Below are 22,728 nucleotides of genomic sequence, written 5' to 3'. Positions count from 1 at the left end.
ACTCTCTGCCCTACTAAGGGCCCTGGGCTGGGGAAGGGGACCCCAAGAGGGTCTAGGCATTCAGGGTTCCTGTCTCAGACACCCTATCCCAGGGCAGACCCTGCAGTGGTCAGGAGGGGCAGTGCAGCCACATTGTGCCCTGGGCATGGTGGTGGGGACCCGTTTGGTGGGCACCTCTGACCGACTCTGTCCTCTTGGCCCCCTGCAGCGCAGAGCCCCACCGCCGCGGACCCCCTGCAGCAGGCCTACGCTGGAGTGCAGCAGTATGCAGGTCGTTAGTATCCACGCGTCGCCTCGGCTCTTAACCCTGGCCACATTCATCTCTCCATGCCTGTGACATCGTGTCCCCTCCCCACCCCAGTCCTGGGCCCAGCACTGCACGGGGTGGGGAGAGGGAGTGGTAGGGAGCCACGTGGAAGGAGGGAGGGCTGACAGGCAGAGACCGTCTGGGCTGTCCCCCTCCTGCAGCTCCCGTAGCAGAGCGCCCTTGCAGCGGTGGGCGGGCAGAGCTTTGGACCAGTTGGCTGAAGCTTTGCTCTTGCTGGGCAGTTTCTTGTCTCTGAGGCCAGACTTCCCTTCCCCATGGTGCTGTCAGAGCTGATTTGCCCGGGGGCACCAGGCCACACAGCAGCACTGGGGTGAGCATAGACCTGGGGTGCTGCCCACAGCAGTCCACTGTCACTGGCCCAGGAAGCACAGGTGCCTGGTTTGCGAGAAGGGGGGATTCTGGAAGAGATGCAGTTCCCACTCCCCTCCGCATACGCAGGCAGCAGGATGGGGCTCCAGCAGGTGTGACGGTAGGAGAGGTGGGGAGAGACAGCCCTGAGCCAGCAGAGCGCCTTGGGTCACTGAGCCACCACCTTTGCTGTGTTCAGGGTTTCTCTTTGCTGTCTCCCCTGAGGGCAATGGGGCTGCCTGACAAGGTGGGGACTCAGGTGAAGCTGTCCTGGCACTCTGGAGCCCAGAGGAAGTGCTCTCACCTTCTGGGCCCCTCTGAGCTCTGACCCCAGGCCCTGCTGCTGTGGGGGCCAGGCCAGGCTGAGGAGGGAGGTGGCCACCCTGTCCCACCTCGGACCCTTTCTAATTGAGTGCACTAAACATCAGGTTTGTCCCACCCAGTCCTCTGCCCCTGGGGCCCACCGGAGGCTCCCCGGAGGCCAGGTGCACACCCAGGGTGGCTCCCCACCTCCCAGCCAGGCGCCCTCTGAGTGGGAGTGAGTGTGTGCAGCCAGAGCCGGCACGGCTCAGAGAAGCAGGAAAACCTTCTCGTGGATTCCAGGCGGTGTGGGGTGAACTTGTCCAGGGCATTTGGAAGTTTTTGATTATCCATGATTGTGTATTAGCCACGTGTGTGGTTTGTCCACTGTTTCAAATTAAACTCACCTCCTGCCCAGCACACACACACACAGACACACACACACACACACACACATGTACGCACACGCATTTCCAACCTGCACTCTGCAGCGCCTCCTTTCTTAGCAAGAGCTGAAAGCTGGTTTTGTGTACGAGGCTGAGCGGCCGTGCCCTTTTGGGCTGGTCTGCTTTCGCCGCCCACGCTGAAACCTCTCTCTCTCTTCCTGCCTCTCCGCCCCTGCTGCCGGCTCCCGCCTCTTCCCTGGGCCCTCCAGCAGCCGCCTACCCTGCTGCCTACGGTCAGATAAGCCAGGCCTTCCCTCAGCCGCCTCCAATGATCCCCCAGCAACAGAGAGAAGGTGAGTCTGCAGGCCGGGCTCCTGGGCCCCTCCCCGCCCCTACCCTCCCCAAAAAGGCTGCTCACCTGGGCCTCAGGCTGGGGTGTGTGTCGGAAAGGGGGCCACGCTGTGTGCTGTGTTAAGGTGGGTGAAGGAAGCCAGCGGGGCTGCAAGGCACCGCGTTGTCCTGCCTGAGCGTGGAGGTTCATTGCTCGGGGGCAGCTCCGCACACCAGGGTGGTGCCAGCCCAGGGGCAGGGGACTGGGCAGAATGCCCTGAGGGCTGGCAGGCCCCACACGGGGCACCTTTCCCACTCCGCTTCATCATTTGCCACTGGTCTGACTCAGAGCTCACATGCTGATATCTTGGTCTATAAAAAACAAACCGCCCAGAATGGTCAGGGTTGTGTTTCTTCTTTAGCAAGAATCTCGAATAGGTAGGGCCTGTGTTTGCCAGCAAAGGCCTTGTCCCTGCTGCAGGGAGTTATGGAGTCACAACATTATGGAGGAGATTGAGGCCCGTCCTTGGGGTCTTCACCTGAGGGCCAGCTCTGTGTTCCCAGGGGCTTGGCAGGACAGCTGGGAGGTAGACTGCAACAGCGTGGTGGCGGTGCCAGCTCTGACAGCTGTGCACACTGAGAAGGGCTCGATGAATAGCCTGAGGTCGCCAGGGAGGTGAGGCGCTGGAGGATGTGGGATCTAAGAATCCCCCATAGGCAAGATTTGGCCGTGGGGAGGATGGGGGAAGTAGGAGTGCCCATGGCCGAGGGGAAGGCGGGAAGGAGCCCAGTTTATCATGGACAGGAGAAGTCGTGCCCTCTGGGTGACCAGGAGAGACCTGCAAGCTCCCAGGGCAGGACTCCATGGGCAAGCTGAGGCGAAGGGATGGGAGTGCCCCAGCGCCAGCCTAGTGGGCGATGGGGATCCTGAAAAGCCACATCCAGAGCCTGGTGTGAACAGGGCCGGGCAGGCAGGTCAGCGGGCTCAGATCGCAGGGAAGACAGGAGGCCACATCAACGAGCTCACGCTCGGGGATTCCGTGAGCCCACCCACAGAGAGCTCAGCTTGAGGACCAGGAACGCCAACAAGGTCCCGTCCTCTCCACCCCCATGGAAAGGGTCACCCTGGCAGTGAGGCCACCAAATCTGCCCCAGCAGCCCACGTGGCCAGAGCGTTCCAATGGTCTGCAAATGCCCAGCCTATAGCCCCTCCAGCAGACTGTCCTAGAGCCATGGATATAGGAAAGTTAGCCCTGGAAAGGACCCTGGTGCAAACCCCTTTGATCAGTCAGGCCCCAAACAGGCCCCAAAGCCTGAACAACTGACCCCCAGCTCCGCTGCCTCCTCTCCCTGTCACTCTCTCTGGGAAAGTGAGGGTAGTGAGGACCTTTCTATAAAAAGGTATAAGGATCAAATTCACTCAAGTCTGCTCTCTGAACTCCATGCAACAAATACCTGTGCACACAGCCCTTCCTTCCCCAAATCGTCACCCCTTCCAAACCTCTACACGAGGTGTATCACCCCAGCTCGCACCCATTGGGCAGCTCCTGACACTGGTGTCATCGGGTCTCTCCATGCCCAGGGAGCCAAGCTGCAGCAACACAGAGAGGTGCACGGGAGGGCCCTGCCCAAACCCTGCGCCCACGGCCTGTTGCAGCTGAGTGGCACCTGAGCCCACAGTGGCAAGGCAGGGAGGGCCACCCATCAGCCCTGCCTCACCAGAGGGTCCCCTCACTGGGCTGTGGTCCTGAGGCCTGCCCTGCCCTTGCCACCCCCAGCCTTCATCCGTCAGATCAGGGCCACAGGGGGTGGGACCCAGGAGTCCCAGTGTCACCCCTTTTAGGTCCAGAACAAAGAGCTGTACCCACAAGCCCTGCTCCCTTGTCACCCCACTGGCATCAGGCTATAGTCAGCTCCCTGACTCGCTCTGGCCTGTGGGCTCAGGGTTCTCCAATCATGCTACACGGATACATAGACGCACCCACAAGCACTCTCACATGCACATACACTTAGCTACAGGTCAATGCTGCCTGCACCAACACACACGATGGATGGCCCCTGCTGCTGGACTTGAACAAACAGGCCCCCATCGGCCCTCCTGCGCCTCCCCCACCACACACTGTACCACGCCGTGCACCAGCTCTAAGCAGCTTCAGTCCCCGTCCCGTCCCCACACTCCCCAGCCCAGGCCTCGTGTGGCCAGTCCCCACTCCAGCCTCTCCTCGGGCAGGGGGATTGCCCACGCTTGTCCCCATTCTCCGGGGCCATGGTGCTCAGGCTGAGCCACCCCAGGGGAGCAGAGGATGGGGTGGGGGAAGATGTGTACCCAGATGCCAACAGAACCACCGCGCTGCACACTCGGGCGAGACCGTGGCACTGGGAGTGGGTTGTCGGGGAGGCTTCAGGGGCCTGGAAGGGTGGGGCGGGCTCCAGCATGTGGAGACGGAGGCAGGTGCTCCGGGCAGGGGGCGCGGCACAAGCAAAGGCACGGCTGCTGCAAAGCATGAGGTGAGCCCGGGGCCAGAGAGGACAGGCCTGCCAGTAGTCAGCCTCTTTATATTATGGTCACCTCCCCCTGTGGAATGCCATCAAAATACCAGGACTCACTGGTTGCTGGGGAGGACCCTCCTGCCAGCTCCTTGTCTTTGAGCCGAACCAAGAGATGCCTGACTGCCCCACAGGCCATCTGCCCCACAGACGGGGCGAGGTTACCCTCGGGGACGGCCGCAGCGGTGGCCCTACAGGGCTGTGGCGTGGTCAGGGGCAGTCGCTCTCTGTCTCCGAAGCTCCGTTTCACCGTTTCCCAGAAGGCTGGGTTGGGCCAGATTGATCTCTAAAGTCCTGCTGGTTCTGCCATCTGGATGTTCTGCGAATGAGGGAGCGCGGAAAGGGCTTTGGGGTGGCCGGAGTACGGCCGCATGCGGGCTCACTGCCAAGGGCGAGGGGCTTGAGCCGCTGCCACAATCTCCTGGTCAGGCTGGGGCTGGACAGTTGCCCTGGGGGCTCTGCCACACACCGTGCAGATGGGACGGAGCCCAGGGGCTCTGTTTGTGAAGGATCCTTGTCTCTTTAAAGAGAATAGACATAACCTCCACAGGAAGCAGCTTGCAGGACTTGAACTTGGAGCCAGGCCCCAGGTCCAAGGCAGGTATCAGCATGGGCGGAGTGGTCAGGGAGCCCTGGAAAAGCAAGGGTGGGAGGAGGAGGGAGGGCGCCTGCTGGGCCAGAGGGGGCTGGGCAGGAGGACAGCACAAGGCACATGCCCCTGCCCCTGGGGAGCAGCCAGTCTGTTTGGGGAGACAAGCTCCCAGAGGTAAGGGAGATGGAGCCCCACCCCATAGAGTAAGGAGTGGACTCGGCATCGGAAAGGAGCGGCCAGAGGTCCTGGGGGCCGTCAAGTGCACATTCACAGGGCAGGAGCCAGTGGAGGGTGGCATGGTCAAGGGCACAGGGCGAGGGGAGGGCCACCAGAGCTCAGGCCACCCAGCACTGGGACCCCCTGGAGGTGGGGGAGGGAGTACACTTGCGCCCAGTTCTGAACGCGCCGTCCGCTGGCAGAGTGCCTGGGAGTCAGCAGTCCGGGGAGGGGAGGCCGGAAGGGCAGGGTGGCAGGTGATGTGGGGTGGGGACCAAGGACTGAGCGAGCCAGCGGCTCACTGGACAGCTTTGGTGGTTCGGGGTCTTTGTTCTAGGCTGTGAGCTTCAAGGGGACGGAGATGATGGGGGGAGGAAGGAGGAGGAGGAGAGAAAGAAGAATGGGTCAGAGACTCTGGGGCGAGCCTGTGCCCCAGGGCTGGGTGATCTGGCAGCCTCGCTGGTCCCAGAGAGCCAGGACAGTTGGTTCTGGCCGTGAAAGCCACATAGCAGCCCACGTCAGTGCCTACAGTCTTCACTTTTAAGCTCATGCTTAGGTTTCCTCTGATCAGAACCTTGGTTCTTACGCAACTCTAACAAGTACAGCTATTTCCTTCCCGTCCCCACCATGGGATGGACATCGTCACTGAAATGACCACAAGTCAGCTTAAAAGATTAAATTATACATGGTATATGCTAGGTACAATGGCAGGAAATACACCCTGCATCCTGGAAAGATTTCCATTTTGAAGAGTTAGACATTTTGACCATTTAAAAAGAACCATACAAATCTTTAGTATCTGGAAATTTCAGAAATTCAAAGCTCTCAACAGTGTTCGTGGGATCTGGTGGGGCTGAGACTTAGGTAGAGAGAAGAATGCATGCTATGGAGGCAGGTGGCCTGGCTCCACACCTCCCCCGCCAGCTGCATGTCCTTTGGCAGGTGACTCACCCTCTCTGACCCTCAGTTTCCTCATCTGTGAAGTGGCGATGACAATGGTATTTAAGCCACGGAGTTGCTGTTAGGATTAAGTGAATTAACATACATGCAAAGGGCTCAGGACAGCCCAGCATGCAGTTGGTGCTGTAGACGGGGCAGAGCTGTTATTGTAACAAAACGGAGAACCTTCGTGTGGTGAGGCTCCTGGGTTCCCTAGCTAATCACAGAGCCTGGCCTGAAGCCCTTCCGGGGCCCAGTTTATGGGAAGGCAGGATAAATCTCGGTTTCCGCCCTAATGGCCAGGGCGGAGTGTGAGGTGCCGGGCCAGGCAGTTGGGCATAGGGGCCAGATGGGAAGGAGGGGCTGTAGGCCAAGGGGAGGAGGGGTGAAGTGTCTCCCCAACACAGGATATGGCTGCCCAGGGCGAGCCCCTCAGTCTTTCCACACCAGGGGCTGGGCAGGAGAGAGGCCCCCCTAGATCTCCCTGTTCCCCACCCCGCTACCCCGGCACCTTATTTCCAGGTACACAGCGGATCCAGCTTTGGCATGTTCAGCCCCTTCTCTTGTCAACTCTGCCCCGGAGCCCCCAAGTTGCCAGGCCTCTGTTACTGACCCATTTTGCAGAAAACACAGCTGAGGCTCAGAGAGGTTCAGTGACTTGCCCGTGGGCAGAGCCAAGAGTGGAGCTCAGACCCAGGGCTCAGCAACCCCCACTCTTCCAGGGCACCCTTGGATCTTGAATGAAACCCCCCCTCCTAACCTTGCCCCCCTCCCTGCTGCGCTGCCTAACTCGCTCACCTCTCCTCTGTCTCTCTCTCCCCCACCCCACCATCCCTCCTCCCCCGCCCACCCCTCCCCTCACCGCAGGGCCTGAGGGCTGTAACCTGTTCATCTACCATCTGCCCCAGGAGTTTGGGGACGCTGAGCTGATGCAGATGTTCCTCCCTTTCGGTAATGTCATCTCCTCGAAAGTGTTTGTGGATCGGGCGACTAACCAAAGTAAATGCTTTGGTGGGTAAAGATAACAAACCAATTAGCTTCACCCAGGACAGGGCGGTGCTCGCACCACACTACTGGTGTCCAACTGCTTCTCACCTGCTCCTTCGCATCGGCCCAGGAGCTCCCCACGGCCCGCCGCCAGCCTCCATCTCTCACCTCCTTCTCTCTCTTCCGCTGCTCTTTTCGCTTCTTGGCTTTCCCTGTCCACCCCCACCTGGTCTCCCACCCCCCACGTCCCAGTCCAAGAAATGAGTTTCCTCTTCCAGCCGGATTCGAACCAACTGAGGAGGGGAAGGGCCCCTGTGGGCAGGGGTGGGGGGCAGGGAGCACAGCCCAGTGACATCCATTCCCCCGCAGCCCCTCCCAGCTCATGGTCAGAGTGGCCCAGCCTGAGCCCCAGGTGGGAGCAGAGCATGATCCCTGGGGGGCAGCAGCCCAGCCAGGCCCTGCCCCCTGCCCCTTCCCTGCCCCTCCATCTCCTCTCTCCACCTCTCTGCCCTGCCCCGCCTCCTTCTCTGTCTGCCCCGCTCTGTGCTCCCTCCTGCCAGCCCCACCCACCCCTCTCAGGCCCCCAGAGCAGGGCGTTGTTGACAAGCCAGGAAGAGGAGACTGGTCCCTGCCCTCAGGAAGCCTGAGCTCTGAGCTTAGAGGAAAATTGTGTCTACTCACCAGCAGTGAAATCTGCGAGGCACCAAGCAATGAAGTGATAAGAAAGACGGAAGGATGTAAAGACACGTAAAGGAAGGGCAGGATTCCAGGCAGGGAGACTAGGATGGCAAGCGTGGGGCTGGGATGACAAGGGTACGAGGACGGGGAGTGAGGAGGCGGGGGCTCTGGGGAGAACGGGGTGGGGGGGGCTCAGGGGAGACCAGTTTCAAGGGTGGGTCTGTGCTGGGGAGGGTTTCGGCCATCTGGGGTGCTTCATTTGGTGTGGCGGGCAGTGGAAGGCAGCGGGAGGCCCCTGAACTGAGCGTAATGGCATAAGAACACAGCTTTTGGGAAACTTGCCTGGTGACCGGTGTCAGACGGGAGAGGGAAGACTTGGGCGGATCCAGGAGTGTGGCTGTCAGATGACATACAGGATGCCCACTAAAATTTGAATTTCAGATCAATAGCAGATACTTTTTAGCATAAGCATGTCCCAAACATTGCATGCAACATGGCCCATGCTCTATTTGGGAAATACTTATACAAAAAAAGTATTCATGGTTGATCGGAAATTCAAATTACACTGGGCATCCTATGTTTTTATTTGTGAAGTCTGGCAACTCTATCCGGGAAGCTTCAGACTTCCTCCTGGAATTTCACTTGACCCCATAAATCTCTCCCCCTCCACTCCTTGTTCCCTCTCCCACCTCCTCGTCTACCCCCACCGGCCCTTCCTTCTAGGGCCAGATCCATTCGTGAGGCCCTGGGGACTGAGGAGTCCAGTCCCCAGACAGCCACACGTGACACCAGAGCTGAGTCAGCCAGAAGCTCAGTATCTCCAGGTCGACCCTGGAGTCTGGGGCTGGGAGGGGAGCGTGGGAGCCCGTGCTGGCCTGGGGACCCAGGTCACAGCCTATGGGGCTAGGGGAGAAAGGACAGGAGTGTAGAAGCATCAGGAGGCACATGTCCGGGACTTCCCACTTTGGAGAGCAACTTTGCAGGACCATGAAGGGCTTGAGGACTCAGAGCATGTTCCCCAAAGTAGTAAGATCTTTGCACCATTGTCCCTTCCCCTGCGGCAGCTGTCGCAGGAAAGGTGTGGTCTTTCAACAGCATAGAGTTGCCCCAGCAACTCTGGGTATGGGAAAACAAAACAAAAGACAAAGACAGGGTGGCACCCCTCCACACCACTCGACTGCTACTTCTCCTTATAACTTATGATGACATCTGTAAAAATGCAAATCAGAAATCAGTTACATCTGCTGTTTGAGTAAGTCTCAAATGGTATGTAAATGAGAAGAACCCTTCCGTCTAAGAGCCCAAAAAACTCTGGGCCAGGACCAAGGTTTTTTTCCTGCTGTTTATAGAAATCATCCTCTGTATACCTGTACTCTGGCCTCTCCTCTCTTCTCGAACACACTAATAATGCTAAATATCTACCGGCCTTGCCAAAGGACAGGCTCTGGCCATGCCAGCCCAGCCCAGCTGTTCCTCGTTAAGCCACTTGGGTCGTCTCACTGGGCAGCTGGGCCTTTAATGTGAGCCCTGACTCCAGCACTCCCTCACGGGCAGGTCACTTAGCCCTCTGAGCCTCAGTGCCCTCATTTGTGAAATGGGGACATTGACAGTCATCTCTCACGGGTGCTGTGAAAGTTCCAGGAGCCAGTCTGTTGCAAGGGGGGTTTGGCCAGACCAGACCCTTAGGAAGTGCTGCAGTCCCTTTTGTTCTGAAAGGCGGTGCTGTTTTTGCTGTAAGGGTGGTCCTGTGTTACAGTGAACTCCTCAAAGGCTGTACTCACTCTGCATAAGCATAAGCACACGTTTATAAGCAAAATCTTCCAGGGATCTTCGCAAGGATATGTCTGGCACAAACTGTTCCTACGCTGGAAGGAGGGCTGGGGATATACCATCAGTCTGGGAGGCAGGAGCTTTCTGGGGGTAGGATAAGAATAGTCGGGGGAGAGTGAGGGAGGTCTGGGAGAAGGAAGACAGTCCTGGGAACCGTGAACATGGGAGATGGTGCCCAGAGCCCTGCCACACGGGCCTCCAGTCTTTGGGGGAGATGATCCCTGCCCTGACTGCTAGCCAGTTAACAATACTCAAGGAAAAAAAGTTCCCTGGAGTCTGGAATCCTTCTTAACCCCCACCCCACCCGACCCTGGCTTTTGGAGACCTCTGAACTCTTCCAGGAAGGCTGGGCTGCCTCCCTCCTCCAGAACTTCTCCCTGCTCTCTTCTGTGTGGCTGTCCCTCCCTTTACACTCTGCCCTAGACACCTCCTCCAGCCCTTATTATCCTCCTGCTTTGCTCACGTGTTGTTTTCTGACAAGAGAGCTGCCAAGCCCAGGGGGCTGTCAGAGGAATGAGGGGTGCAGCATGTCACCCACAGTCAGGCTACCTTGTCCTGGTAGGGACAGAGGCTTTAGTTCAACCACCTTCCTTAACCTGCGGAGGGCGGTATGAACAGACACACAGTTCACACGTCTGCAGCTGCTCTGGTCCCCGAAGGCCTTGCCTTCGGTCATCAGACACACGGGTCCTGGAGCGGGGCAGGGCCAGAGAGGGCTGAGAGCAGGCGGTGGAAGCATGACTGGAGGCTAATCTCCAACTATGGATCATCGCAAATCTCTCCTATCTATTTAGGTGCACAGACTTACACAGACGTTGGTTTTGTTGCTCTGGGCCTGGCTCTGACTAACTCCGTCCACGTTCACATGCGTGCACTCACACGTCCACACGCACGTGCTCAAATGAGACACGTGCACACGGCACACTGCCACACTCCCACCCACCCCCATCTTGGATGGCAAAGCAGGAAGGAAATGAGAGAAAGAGAAAACAGATGGATGGAGACAGGTGTCCGGGACAGAGGGAAAGAGGGAAAAAGGGCCACCACATAGAGCCACCGCAGGGGGAGAGCTAGGGAGGTGTGTGTCTCTTGGAGTGGAGAGGTCACAGGCAGGCCCAAGGTACCATGGATCATTAACCAAGAAAATGGCTTCTCTTTGAGAGGGGGCTGGCTGTGCATCTCTCTCTTACACATCTAACGGCCGTTTGGGGACGAGCACCCCAACTGGCACGTTTGTGGGAAGGCCTGAGTATCTCACCAAGCTGAGTTTCGTATATTTTGCAGGATCTAAGTCCATTTTACAGGAGAAAGGCCTCTGAAGTCAAATAAATTCAAGGAAATACTAGATTAAACAAAGCTATAAATGTTTATTTCCTGGAGAAGTTGGGGCGGGAGGAGGATTTTTTATTTGTTAATGTGCTTTGAACTGGCCCAGAAGGGCCTGGCTGTAAAGCTACATGACCACAGAAGCCCTTTCTTAAGGAGCGCCTTTTAGGGCTAGTTTGGGAGTGCTGATATAAAGAGCTGTCCCCATAAGCGGATGCATTCCACGTTCCCAAAAGGTGACTTCTGAACTCACTTTGGGAATGTGACCGTCCCATCTGGGCGCTGCGTGTTTGGGAATGGGAGCTGCGCACGGGTTTGTATCCAGTCTGGGGACGTGGCGCGGAGTGGACATGTGAGAAGCACTTCTGCAGTCCCGGGTACACAGAAGGCTCTCACCTAATTTTTACTAATGGTGTTAATTGTCACCATTATAGTTATGGGTCCCATGAGTGGTCCATGGGGGAGCATCAACCGGTGCGTGCTTAGTCCACGGAAAGAGCACCTGCTCCCAGGGCGTGGAAATTCACACGAGGAGGAGAGGCGGCGGTGAACGCGGATTTAGCCCAGTGTCCCCCGGCGCCGGCGGGGCCGCCTCGGCAGCACCGGGAGTGGGGGCGGGGGGCCCGGAGGACGCAGCCTCTGGCGCTCCCCCCACGGCCAGGCCGCGCTCGCGAGGGGGGCGGCCGGAAACGGCGGTGGAGAAGTTTTCTCCGTGGGGCCTCCCCTCCCTCCCCCTCGCACTCCTCTCTCTCCCCAGGCCGGCACCCCGTGCCCTCCCGCTGCCAGGTCCCCTCCTGTCAGGGAGGACAGTGTCCAATAAACTCCTCCACCCGCAGGTGTGTCCGCCCTCTCCCAGCGAAGGAGAGGGCCGAGGTGCCGGGCCGGCCGGGGTGGGGGGCGGGCGCCTCTCCGAGCCCCCGGGCCGCGGGCGCCCAGGCGAGCGGCGCCGCCCCCAGCCGAGGTGTGGGCGCCTCGGAAGCGCCCGCCCCGGGAGGGGCCCCCGCGCGGGTGGAGGGGGGCGCCGGGCGCCAGGCCGGGCCGGGGGCGGGGCCCGAGGGGGAGGAGCCTGGAGCCTCCCGCCCCGCCCCCCGGCCCCTTCTCCCCCACCTGTCCCTCCCCGCCGGGAGCGGCCCGGGCGGCCGTGGAAACCCAGGCCCTCGTCCCTCGTGTCTCGCCAGGCTTCGTGAGCTTCGACAACCCGGCCAGCGCGCAGACCGCCATCCAGGCCATGAACGGCTTCCAGATCGGCATGAAGAGGCTCAAGGTGCAGCTGAAGCGGCCCAAAGACGCCAATCGCCCGTACTGAGCGCCGGCGGGAGCGTCCCCCGGGGGAGACCAGGACTCGCACAGGTAACCGGGGGCGGCCGGGGCGAGGGGACGGGGGTTTGGGAGGGGACACCGGACGGACCCGCCGCCTCCTCCAGCCTGCGTGGGCCGGACCCTCACTTGTGCCTTGGACCCGCTGCGCCCGGCTCAAGCTGCTCCTCGCCCAGTACCTGGGGGACAAGCGCAGAGCTGTGGTCATCCCAGCAGAAATGGGCACGGCCATCCCCCTGCCGCAGGGCCAGGAGGGGCAGGAGTGAGGGAGCCTCTCTGAGGTGAGGCGAGCCCTGGGCCTGTGCCTCCAGGTCTACACTGGCAGTCCCATTTGCCAGAAGACGCTGGGGTGAATGGATGGCAAGCTCAGGCCGGGAGCGTTTGGGGACAGAATAGGGCCTTCTCCGGGGGCCTTCTCCCAGACTCTGTGGCTCTCCCCTCCCCAGTTCTGCCAGGAGGGCCGGCAGCCTTTGGACACTTGACCCATTTACCCTCCCTTTCCCCATAGCTCAGTCAGGAGAGGAGGGACAGGACTTTTCAAAGGGAACTTTACCAAAACCAAAACAAGGTGGGACCAAAGCTGTAGCCCCAGGATCCCTCACTCTGCCTACCTCGCATGGGCCATGACCAGTGGTTAGTTGTCACCGCTTCTGCTTGGGCTGGGTCCGGCCTAGGAGCTGGAGACACAGTCAGCCACTCCTCTTCCAGGCCTGTGAAAGGGATGGGGGTGGGGGCCAGGCATAGAGATGTCCCAGGCCATCAAAAGTCGACCTTCAGCCTGGTTGGTTGTCCTAGTGCTGTCTGCTCCTTCAGTCCTGAGCTTAGTCACAGACCAGAAATGGAGGCTCCCTTTAGGCCTTCCTGCTCAGCTCCGTCCCCCCAGGAGGCAGGCACCGTGTTAGGACTTGGGGCCCAGACTGAGTAGGTGGAGACAGGCGAGAGGCAATGCCATAAGGTCAAAGAATAAATGATCTAGTATGTCAGGATTGTTGGCTGCAGTTGGGTCACCTAGTCAGGGTAGGCCTCACTGAAGAAGTGACATTCCAACAAAGACTTGAAGGGGAGGAGAGCCAGGCCAGTGCCTCAGGGCATGCACCCTCCCTCTGAGGGGACAGCCAGAAGGCTGAAAGGCAGGGCAGGGGCAGTGTGTTCAAGCAGGGCAGGGGGCTGGGATAGTGGCCTTGTAGGCCATTGCACAGACTTTGTTCTGTCCTCTGAAATGGCAGAAGGAGTGGGGGGCACTGGGGAATTCTGAGTAGAAGAGCGATGTGATCCCTTGCATTTCAGCGGGGCCATGCTGGCTGCTGTTTTGCTAATAGATTGTAGGGGCTGAAGCAGAGGTCTGCTGCACTGACCACTCAGGGCAGGGAGACAGCAGGCAGTAGGATGTGAAGGAATTGATTTCTAGATATATTTTGAAGGTAGAGCCAAGGATGCTGCACGTAATGAGTTAGAAGTGGGCATGAAAGTGAGAGGAACTGAGGACAACTCCCAGGCTTTTGGCCCAGGTGACAGGAAGATCAGGCATGTGGGAGGTAGATATTCAAGTGGAGGTTCAGAGTCTGGAGTCAGGGAGGGCGGTCTCTAGTTTCCCAGTCTCCATTCCGCTCCCATCCTCCACCTCACTGGGGTACAGACTCATCTGAACACCCTTCCTTCATCCAGAAGTAGCAACACACAGCTGCTGAAAGCAGGGGGCGGGTGGGCATGAACCTCCTCTCTCTGCAAGTCTGGCAAAGCCAAACCAGCTTCTCCTGCCTCCTAACCACCCCCGCCCCGCCCATTTCTGGCTTTGTGCAGATGCAAACACACATGTTCACTCAGAGTTTGGGCACCTTCTGGTGCCAGACACTGGGCTCAGTGCTGGGATGCAAAGATGAATGAGTCACCATCTCTGCCCTCATGGAGCTTCAGGCTCTGTGTACATAGAGACACCAGGAGGCAGTCTGCAGAAGGGGACATTTCCGTAGGAGGAGAGGGACAGTTCAGTGAAAGCAGCTTTCTATATATAGAACACTTTCTTAAATAAGCATAGCTCTGCCATTAAGGTATGATCTGGGTCAAGGTGCTTCCTCCCTCTGGGCTTCCACGTCCTCGTTAATGAAACCATGGTGTTGGAGTCAGAGGATTTGGGACGGGTATGGGCTATGCACCAGGGTCATCCCCCGAGATTCCTAGGAGCCCCTGTGGGTGTGTTTGACAATGGCTCCCTTTAAAGCAGCTTGTCTTAGCCTCGGCCCAAGCAAGGGTAGAAGCTCTAGGTCAGCTAGCCTCTCAGTTACAAGGGTGAGGAAGGCAGGTTTATTGTTTGGGACATAAGGTCAGAGTGGCCCACGGGGCTGAAGCAGCTGGCATCAGAGCTCGGGAGGAGGAGTGGTTTACAAAACAGAGAAAAAGCAGAGTGGGTTCTTCCACCAGAGCATGCAAAGGCGGGAAAGATGAGAACCCCAGACCTCACACAGTGCTTACCATGCACCAGGCACTGCTCCGAGAAGTAACAGCTGTGACGTCCAGCTACGTAGCTGTCTGTGACTACCCACGTGGCAGGTAGTGCTAGTACTCTCGTTTCACAGATGGCGCACAGAGAGATTAAGCAGCTTGCCCATCAGCTAGTGAGTGGTAGAGCCAAGCTTTGAAGCCAGGACTCCTGGTTCCCTTCAAGTGAGGAGAATGAGAAGCCCCCACCACACCCTCAGGCCATCCCTGCCACCCCAGAGTGTCCTGCCCATCAGAGGGAACATGTCGTGACACCGCATTTCTCTGAGGTCAGCCATCTGACCACCCCCTCCCTACTAAGCAGTCTTAAAAAGCTGTGATGTGACATCACTCCTGCAGTAAAGTTGACCTTTAGTCTTCATTTAGACAGCATTTCAAAAATGGCGCTTTCAGGGTTCCCAACTCAAGACTATTAGGAGCTCTGATAGAATGGGGTGCTGAGAAGAGATAAGGGGTGTCTCCAGGCAGGCTTGGGGACTGCAGTGAGAAGTGGCTGCTCTTAGACTGCCAGCAAGGGAGGAAAAGGCACAAAATGTCACAGGCCAGTGAAGGGGGTTTATAGGTGCTGAGGCCTAAGCTGGAGTCAAGGTGCTCAGAAGGGCAGGGCCAGGAGAGCAGGAGCTGAGGGGACCAGCTGGTTTGAGGAGCAAAGAGGGAGTGGGCAGGGGGATCTCAGGGCCAGGTGGAGCACACAGCAGGCATGGTGGTCCAGGGCCAAGCCCAAGGGAGTGGGGCAGGTCTGGGGAAGGAGAGTGGCCAGGCAGGGCACCCTTAGGGAGCACGGCTGGGCTTTGGTTCCATAAAGGGAGGCCCCAGGTGGGGTGGGGAGGGTGGGTCAATGTGGCTCTCCTCCCTTGCTGGTTTCCTGTTTTCCCTGCTGCCTCTGCCCCTTGGCTGCTTGGGCTCATTGTCTTGTGCTAAATTGGGGGTTTCTCCAAATTATCTTTACCAGGAAACTAAGAGGAAAGAAACAAAGGCAAAAAGAGTGGGCAAAACCACGGGCATGGCCAGGTCTGTAGCCAGCGAGCAGAACACCCCACCCTGGCCCTACCCAGCTCAGAGTCCCTGTCCTGCCACTGAGCGCACTGGCACACACCAGGCCCCAGCTGCAGCCGGGTGCTCAGGCCCCTAGCACTGAGGGTCTGTGGCTGGAGAGCTCACCTCTCAGCCTGTCTGACCCCACTGCACGTCCTGTCTGCCAGGCCCTGGGCCTTGGCCCTGAGTGTGCTTTTGCACAGTGTCTGGGCCAAGCTTCGCAGGCACAGGTACTTTGGGGCTGACTTGTGGCTTCAGGCCTGGACCCTCTCTGGCTAGAGCCCAGCTGATTTTAGGACCTGGCATCGGAATTGGTTCAGCCTGGCCATAACTTCCTCACCCAGGCTGGTGAGGTGAAGCTTCCCAGCCCTGCTGGCGCTTCCTCATACTGGTCAGTGAACACACAGTTGCAGTTGCTATAGCTGACACCTGATGGCAATACACTCCCTAGTTCCTTAGGCCTCTTCTCCCATGCCAAAGGGACCTGCCAATTGGGCATCCTGGGTGGGTCTGAGGGCTTTTGGGAGGAGCTGGAAGTGCAGGGGAGGGTGGCATTTCAGGACTCGGTGGGCAGTGATGGGCCCTGGTCTGAGTGAGGGAGATCCGATGTTGGAAGAAGAACCCATTGGGTGGGCAGGCAGGCTGGGTGGTGGAGGAAGGGAGTCTGGGGCGTTCTTCTGCGAGGCTGAGCAGAGGCCGGGGTTGGGCTCAGCTACTGCACGACTTGTCCGAGGTGACAGTTTAAGGTCCAGGCCTCCCTGCCACCCTCCCTGAAGGAAAGCACAGGACCAAGAGTGGAAGTCCACTGCATGTAGAAGCCTGGTGGAGGGAAACCCTGCAAATCAGCCTGGCGCGTAGGCTGTGGTGCAGCCTGAGTGCCCAGGGGAGCAGGGGATGGGGAGCAAGCTCATGGTGACCGGGAGGGGGTGCAGCCGGGGACCCCAAATCCCAGGGTGGGGGCAAAGCCAATGGAGAGAAATAGAGAAGACATAAGTTGAGGACTCCCGATAGGAAAGGGAGCTCATTCTCAGCCACACAGAAGTCCAGGGCCTGCGAGACAGGGCAGTCTGAAAAGCTATTAATGGAGGGTGGAGGGGTGACAGGCTGTGGGAGGAGGGGGAGGTCAGCACAGCAAGAGTGCGAGTACCGGGGCCTGGAGAGGCCGTGTCACCCGCTGCCTCTGTGGCCCCCTGCAGGGCACCCTCGGGCCTTCCATGTGGCCCTTGTAGGGGTCAGAGCTGCAGAACCTCCGAAGGGCTTCATGTGCCCAGGAGCGGCCTCAGTTTGGCCACATGGGCCATGCTGGGAGCACAGCAAAGTGTGTGAGCGAAGGGTGTGAAAGCCATTGTGAGCTGAAATCAGTAGTGCCAAGGCGTGTTTATAGAATTCCAAGAACAGGGAAATTTAAATCTCGAGACAAAACGTGCTCCTTTTCCAAAGGTTCTGAGGAAAGAGGTTGCAGGCAGGACAGAAGGGGGAGGACCCTCACATCCCACAGTGGGTGCCCTTGCAGCCTAGGACGGTGGCCAGCGTCGACCCCCAAGTCGGGAGGTCCGAGCTGCTGCCGGTGGGACCTGTACTACGGCAGCAGGTGTTTCACAGGGGGACCCCATGGGCGCAGCAGTCACCTTAGCCTGCCTCTGATCTACCCCGCCAGTCAGGGCCACCCTGCCAGGCTTCCCCTGCCGGTCCCCAGGCTGCAGCCACAGAAAGCTGGGGAGGTGAGGAGAGCTCCACACCTGGGGGAGAGAGACAGAATCAAGGGTGACTTTTACAAAAGCAGAGAGCTTGCTCCCTGAGATCGCTTGCCAGCCAAGGTGGTTTGAGGGGCTCTTTTATTTTTTTCTGGCCCCTTCGCCAAACCACCCACGCCCCCCTCCCCCACCAACGCATGATGGATATGCCCTTAGTGGCCCTGTGTGAGGTTCTGCTTCTGTTCACAGTGTATCATGTGTCCGCGTAAACAACCGTGCGTGTGTGTATGTGTGTGTGTGTATGTGTGTGTGTGTGTGTTGCCGTGCCCATGTCTGTCTGCCGGCTTCCTCCATCCTTTGAGTTCTTTTCAGTTCTCTTATGATTTGACTGCTGTTCTCTCATCAGAGCTTCTAGATTGATGCTGTGGTCTGGTGCTGTATAAGTATTTTTTCCTTTTCATTTTGTTTTAACTTCTTCCTCGCCCTTCTTCACCCTCAACCCGACTCTCCCTGCCCTCCACACTCCCCACCCTGCCCTCCCTACCCTGCCTCTTCCTCCCCCGCCCACACTCTCTTGTCCTCTCTCTCTTTCTCTCTCTCTCTCTACATATATAAATATATATATAAATCTTTTCTTCTTTTGTCATTCAATCAAATTCCAACAACCCAACCAGGGCCAGTCAAATCCACCACAGTCTCGCGCTGAGCTAGGAATAAAGTTCACGTAATCACATGAGAGTGGAGAAAAGTCCCCCATCCGTAAGTTCAAATCAACTCAAAGTTCACAGTGTGACATGATGGCGTCATGTAACAAGGCTAAGAATCGGTTGCATGACAGTTGCCGTCCAGTTTCGTGGAGGTGCTGTGATTGGAGCGTTTTCTTGGATGTCGTATCAGTCGATGATTGGCCAGTCATGATCACACGTGCATTTTCTTGACTTTTGTGCTACCACGATCTTTTTTGCTGTGCTCATTTTCGTTTCGTTCTTGGTGCTTGCAGTGGTTTTACTTTCTGTTGTTTGGTTTTTCTTGTTCAGCGTTTTTTTTATGCTTCTCTAGATGTCACATAGAGAAAAAAACAAAACAAAAGAACAAAAAAAAAATAGTCAAAGATGAATTCCTGAATTATCAAACATGGGATCATTTAACTGTGCAAACCATTATTTTTTTTTTCTTAAAAATAAGGAAAACATCTTAAAAATATCTATGCGTGGTTGATTTACTTGCACTTGAAAATATTGTGATTTTATTTTTTTCTAGAAATTTGGGGGCCTTTTTCAATTGACACTTTCTTAGGTCTGGTTTTTTCCAGTTAGGCTATTTTAATCTCACTCCAAAGGGAAAAAAAAAAAAAAACAAACCAAAAAAACAAAAACAAAATATTTATAGTAACAGAATGATTTAAAAAAAATTCTAAACCAAAAAACTAGAGAACAAAGCCAGAGGCCTCTGAGAGAGAGCCCGGTAACAATTGTAAGGTTTGTATCATAGCCACTTCTGCTAAATTCAACGTGGGGAGGGGAGGCCGGGGGACTGGGGGTTTGGGAGGGTTTTTTTGGTTGGTTTGGAAGAAACAGTACTGACAAAAGCAAAATGCACCTTTTTGTTTACAACTGAAAAAGGGTCCTTGACAAGTGTTTTTTAATTTTATTATTATTTTATTTGGTGTTGTAATTGTTTAGACTGCTGTGTACGGTTTGCTGTTTGTTGAATCAACAGTGTGAAAAACCTGCCAGCATGGATTGATATACGCATGACGTTGTCCCCTCGACTGGGGGCTTTGCAGTTCTAACTTTCTCGATGTAACCAGTCACCCCCATGTATAAGTGGAAGCTGCTTGCTAGAATGGAGATGAGTCTCATTTGTTAATTCACAACAATTAAGCATTTGCCTTCTGATTCTAGTCAGATCATGATTTTTTTTAAAAGCAAAACAAAACACCAAAAAGCCACCATTCAAAACAAAATCAAGAACTGTCTGAGTTAATTTATAAGTTGGATAATTAAATCTGTTCTGACCTTTTTTTAGGTTCTCCCATCCACTCCCTTGAAGTTCTGAATTTCCTCTAAATTCCCTGGCATGTATGAGACAAGTATTATGTGTGTGTATGTGTGTATATATGCATATACATACACACATATCCATGTATATCCACATATGTGCAGGTGAATATATTCTACACATATATCCAGATATACATATATATACATAGCCTCGCAAATAGTTGCCAATCTGGGGAAAGAAGTGGTTGGCTGCAAACTGGGCAAGGATTCTACAAAATTCAAGCCATGGGTCTTTTGTCCTTCTTTTCCTCACACGGGGAGGAGTGGGCTGGGCTGCTGGATTTTTGCTATCTTGTTTGCTAGGCTTCTGTATACATATTGTATCTGGGCTAGATCCCTCAGAGACAAGTTTAATTACAAATTCGTATCCCACATTCCCAATTTCTTCCCTTAGATCCAGTCATTCCCCAATCCCGAACTCTAAAGGAACCCAAATCAAGAACCCTCTCCCAGCAACTAAAGTTCAGTTACAACCATCACCACTAGACCTCCCAGTGGTTTCTTACTCTGAATAAAAGAGTATATTTCTTTTTAATGTATCATGATCATGACTAATTCTCATACTGGTCTCTCTTCCTTCCCTCCCACCATGCCCTAGAGCTCCCATCCTACCCCCGCAGGCAGGCTCCTATTGGTGTTTGGATGCATTTTGTGTTTTCCCTCTTGGCTTAATCAGCCCTGATTTTCTTCATTTTTAGGGCAGGATGCTGAACGGGCTACATTAAAAAACAAACCTCTCTCTATATATATTTATAAATGAGAACTGTTGGATGACACCTTTGACATATCAGCCAATATCAATCAAGCTGAAGACTCCAGACACTGTCTGAGTGACTGTAACATTTCTTCAAGGAAAGTATAGCGTCTATGGAGTTCAGAGGGCACGTGTTTGGGGGGAACAATATATATGACATAAAGAAGAAGATGATGAAGAAAAATGAGAAAAAAAAACACAAAAAAAGGCAACTTTAAAACAAAATGAGACCAGACGGGGAGGCTGCAGGGCTGGGAACTGGGAGGAGACGCTGCTGCTTACCGATCCCGGGGCTTTTGCAGCCCAGGGCGCCTGAGGAAGGCTGGGGCAAGCGGTGCAGTGGGGCCTGGTCCCCAGGGGGCGGCTGGGAGGCCGCCACTGAGCATCTCTATCTGTCATTCCTTTAGCTATTTAGGGACCAAAGGACCAAACTTTTTATTGCAGATGTGTAGCTCTATGTCAAATAGGGGGATGGAGGACAGCCTCCTTCCTGCCTCCTGGCTGTTCCTGAAACAGCTTAGAGCGATTCTATGAAAAAAATGTAATAAAAAAAAATTAAAAAAAAAAAAACAAAAAAAAAAGGAAAAATAATGCTTCAATGCTTTTAAAACAGCAAGATAATAGTTCTTTGATACTTTGAGAGGCGCTTTGATTACCCTCATTCAAGTCTATGACACTTTCCTATGGTTTTCTGTATTATATGTCTGGATGGAGCTGTTAAGACGAACAAATTGGTGGATATTTGGGGAAAGCAACAAAAGTATTAAAATTCATTAACCGTGAAGTGTGAGAAAACAAGGAGGGGAACAAAGGGACTTGTAAGGCAAGGTCATTGTTGTGAAAGTCTGTAAATGCTTCTAACTCTTCCCCCCTCTTAAAATCATAATAGTTGTACAGAATTTTAAAAAGGAAAAGTTTAAAATACCTATATCATAGAAGAAAAATTAGAGGAAAGCAAAAAATAAAAAAAATAAAAATAAAAAAAGGAAAAAAAAAAACCTATAGAAGTTAGCGTTACTGCTAAAAATCCCAGATGTTGTAGGACTGTACTTTTGTAGAGTTTAGACTGAGCATCAATCCCTTCTCCCCGCGAGTGCTGTCGGACGCCGTTGTCCCCGAGGGCCAGGCCGGACTCGCCGCAGACCTGCGGGCTCCTGGCTGCCATCGCCGGTGGAGGCCGCACCATCGGCCGGGACGGCCGCCTCGCCCGCCGCCGCCGCCCTCGCCTCCGCTTCGCTCCGGGAGCTGCGCGCTCGCCCGCTGCCCGCAAGCCCTGACACCTTCCGCTTCACTCGCCTTCCATGCTTGCTCCAGAGACTTTCCGGGCAAGGGAGAACTGGGAACTTTCATCTTAAAACAACTAGACCACACACACACACACACACACACACACACACACACACACACACACACACACACACACACACAAAGAAACCTTAACAAAGAGAGAGAAAAAAAATAAACAATCTTTGAAGAATTTCTGAAACTGTTTACAAGGAATTTTGAAAAACAGGGATGTTTAAATGATGCCGGCTCTGTTTTTCTGTAAATAAATTTGCATATTTTGTAGGACTTTTAATTGTAATGATAGAGAAAAAAACAAGGAAAACTATTTAATGAAAGCACGATATTTATCTTTGGTAAATGACTTTAGAGCAGTTAAAGACATTGCTTAAAAAACTCAGAATCAGAAAAAAAACACTGAATTATTTAAGAACACATATATTTTAAAGTATAACATATTTATTATAATTTATTTGCACCCTTGGGAAGACTTGCTTTGGCGTTCTGCCGTGACACCTTCTCATTGATGTGCAGTCCATCTGGAGGCCAGGGGGGCTCTCAGACTACCATTTTTTTTTTCCATTAGAAGAACAAATTTCTGGTTCCTCTCAGGCCTCCTGCCTTTCCTTTCTTTCTGCCTATTTTGTTTTTTTCTTTTTTTAATTTTAATTTTTTTTTTTTTTGCTTTCTCTTGACTCCTCCTTTTAGGATGTCCAGATGTTGTAAAAAAAAAAAAAAAAAACAGCTGCAGTTCAGTACAACTGCTCTTTTCACACTCAACTCCCTAAAACTCCTTGTAACCTTCTGTAACTATTGGATGACGCTTTCTCCAGCTTAGCCCTAAATAAAGCACAGTTTAAAAAAAAAAGAAAATGACTTCTTCATTGGTCTGTGCTTCTCGGATTCTGGCCAGCAGTGCCTCGCGGCCCCAAGGCTTGCCCGTGGGAAATAGCTTTGGGCTCTCTCTTCATGGCATCTGTCTGAGTCCCACGGGGGGGGGGGGGGGCGGGGGGGGGGGGCGGGGGGGGAGGTGGTGGGAACAATAAAAGGAGGCTTGTTCCACCCTGAGAAAAACCTTTCTGGACTGGTGTGTCTCTGAAAGTCCCCATTGCAAAGCTATTCTTCTGGGTCCCTGGGCAGGGATGGCCATGGTGCCCAAACATAATGGAAAGGAGGAAACTGAGGCCACCTGACCTGAAGGCAGACCAAACAATGTGGCGCCTTGGGGAAGGAGGTGGTGGAGGAAAGGGACTGCAATGAAGGAAGAAGAATGAGGCT

General features: G+C 55.0%; 1 protein-coding gene across 50 annotated transcripts in view; it reads left to right on the top strand.

Moving 5' to 3' along the window:
- Positions 1-21,548, top strand: part of CELF4 (CUGBP Elav-like family member 4) — a 296,015-nt gene extending 274,467 nt beyond the window's left edge. For 8 of the 50 annotated variants that reach the window (XM_045527318.1, XM_045527310.1, XM_045527316.1 and 5 more), the window contains exons 9-12: positions 209-274; positions 1,635-1,715; positions 6,854-6,937; positions 11,986-12,152. In XM_045527318.1, coding sequence (XP_045383274.1) covers positions 209-274; positions 1,635-1,715; positions 6,854-6,937; positions 11,986-12,113 — 359 coding nt within the window. In that variant the 3' untranslated portion in view covers positions 12,114-12,152. Of the gene's footprint in view, positions 1-208; positions 275-1,631; positions 1,716-6,853; positions 6,998-11,564; positions 11,644-11,985; positions 12,158-18,023; positions 18,078-20,110 lie in introns of those variants that run through there. The other 42 variants (XM_045527328.1, XM_045527314.1, XM_045527307.1 and 39 more) reach the window with 15 other exon arrangements.
- Positions 21,549-22,728: the final 1,180 nt, after the last annotated feature.

The sequence above is a fragment of the Lemur catta genome, chromosome 16 (assembly GCF_020740605.2).
Source record: "Lemur catta isolate mLemCat1 chromosome 16, mLemCat1.pri, whole genome shotgun sequence".
NCBI lineage: Eukaryota > Metazoa > Chordata > Mammalia > Primates > Lemuridae > Lemur > Lemur catta.
The sequence above is the reverse complement of the archived record's forward strand: the minus strand, read 5'-3'. Positions and strand labels throughout refer to the sequence as shown.